Source organism: Gavialis gangeticus, unplaced genomic scaffold (assembly GCF_001723915.1).
Source record: "Gavialis gangeticus isolate Ggan-Ray unplaced genomic scaffold, GavGan_comp1, whole genome shotgun sequence".
In the NCBI taxonomy this organism is placed as follows: Eukaryota; Metazoa; Chordata; order Crocodylia; family Gavialidae; genus Gavialis; species Gavialis gangeticus.
The window spans coordinates 14,589,356-14,591,334 of record NW_017728993.1 but is presented as its reverse complement, the minus strand read 5'-3'; the positions used below and the strand labels follow the sequence as shown (position 1 = coordinate 14,591,334).

Genomic DNA, 1,979 nt, shown 5'->3' with positions numbered 1-1,979 from the left:
CTTATCTCTTCAATGGAGCTATTCATGTGTTTGGTGAGTGCAGGATTCTGGCCTTGGCTAGCTAACTCCATGTGTAGTCAAGTATGCAAAAGAGCATTCAGCTGTTAGCAAAGTACCAGAAACCATTTATTTACCAGCCCTCCAAGGCTTGTGTGACCCTACAGAGAAATGCTTTAAATTAAGTCATCAGTTCTTTGTTACCAGAAGCCCAAAGCAACACAGCACACGCTTGTATACTTCTTTCTAATAAGTGCTTAATATTCTCTCCTTTGTTTTGGAACCGGCGAACTCCCTACTCCTCTGCATTCGGTTTCTGGCAGAGTTCAAAGCTACATGGTTCTACTTTGTGCCATCTATCAACTGCATTCATGTCACCAAGGAACTGGCTTTCTTAATTGGCACTCTCTCACCCCCTGGCGGCTGGCTAGCTGGCAGGTCCTAAATGCTGTTGCAGCAATCGGCTCTAGATTGACGTGACTTCCATGCCTCTACCGCTGCTAGGGACAAGTTCACTAAAAGATGCTAATGACTAAGTAGTGGCGGTTGAATGGTGTAACCTGCTTCCAGTCCCTTTCAGGCCGCAGATGAATATTACGATGCCTATTGTCTAGTTTACTAAAGAAAATTTGAATGCAGGACAATTAACTCTTAATTTATAACGTGTTTGGAAAACTCATTGCATCTATTTTAAAGCGTTCTGTTAGGGCTCTAATTTCAGGAGGTTGACTGACTTTTTCAGTTGAAAAAATGGCTATGAATTCACTGGGATAATCGGAATTTTAATGCAAATGACAGCAGAACTGGAAACAGTCCCTGTAAATCAGCTGTATCTGCAGATCTGGAAAATCGGCAGAAATTAATACTCATTGTTTACAGTAACTGGCAAGCAGAGGCAGGGCCTAGCAGAGTCTGGCAAGGGGGCATGGAAGTCATGCAACACGGGGCTGTGGCCAGCATCCTTTATACTCGTATAGCTGTGCAGGGCTATTGGCCCTGCTCTGACCGTGAACCGTAGCATGCTGCTTCATCCCAGCCATGATGGACACAATTGGGCTGTGTCCATGCAGCAGCTTTTTTTTCATAACACAAATGTGTTGGTACCATCTGTGCTCCTGCAGTGTTGCTTAGCTGGGAAAACCTTGAACCTATCCTATTCTACCTTAACTGGGGATATAAACTTCAGATGTGTAACATAAGTGCCATGATATATGGAAGGCAAAGCACTCTGGGATGGGCTGCCGGAGAGCTGGGTGAAAGGACACAGCAGGGAGTTTGCATCTCTATTGCAAAAACAAATCCTTTTAAGAACACTGTTTCATGAACTGGTTTGAGGAGGGCAAGCCTTTTCCAAGCTGTCAGCAGAGCCAAGACGCTGTTTGTTGTTCCAGTTGCCCGCCATGCTTTACACTTCTATTGTGCGAGGGCAAAAGATTTCAGAGCTAATCTTGAGCAAACTTAAGTTGTAAGATGGATAAGGTCACATTTCCATTCATGCACCGTGCATGTCTCCTGCCATTGCCGTTCCATAGATAGTGGAGATCATGGGGCTATTAATTCATACTTTTCTTGGAAATGTTTTTCTTATTGAATGCTGTTGGTTATTCCAGCCTGCCCCACTCCTCCCACCACACCCACACCCATACACACCCACACCCATCCACACACACACACACACCTTAACCTAATAAACCTGTTCTTGTTTAACAGGATGGAGAAAGACGGTACAGAGAAGCTAGTGCTAGGAAGAAAATTAGACTGGACAGGTGAGTGGAAAAGAACAACCTCAAATTAAAAACAGCCCCACACGCTGGGCAATATGGTGATCTATAGAGAACATTATGGTCCAGCCCAAGTTCTGCTCTGAATGAACGTATGCAGACAACTCCATAGGAGCTGAAACCCACGGCTTTACATACTGGGGAAAGGGAGGAAGGAGGGCTGCACAATGTGGTTCTAATATACTCAAAAAAAAAAAAAAA

General features: G+C 44.4%; 1 protein-coding gene across 4 annotated transcripts in view; it reads left to right on the top strand.

The window, feature by feature from the left end:
- Positions 1-1,979, top strand: part of ACOT11 (acyl-CoA thioesterase 11) — a 48,618-nt gene that overhangs the window by 38,071 nt on the left and 8,568 nt on the right. For all 4 annotated transcript variants that reach the window (XM_019501254.1, XM_019501253.1, XM_019501256.1 and 1 more), the window contains one exon: positions 1,708-1,763. In XM_019501254.1, the coding sequence (XP_019356799.1) occupies positions 1,708-1,763 (56 nt within the window). The remainder of the gene's footprint in view (positions 1-1,707; positions 1,764-1,979) is intronic.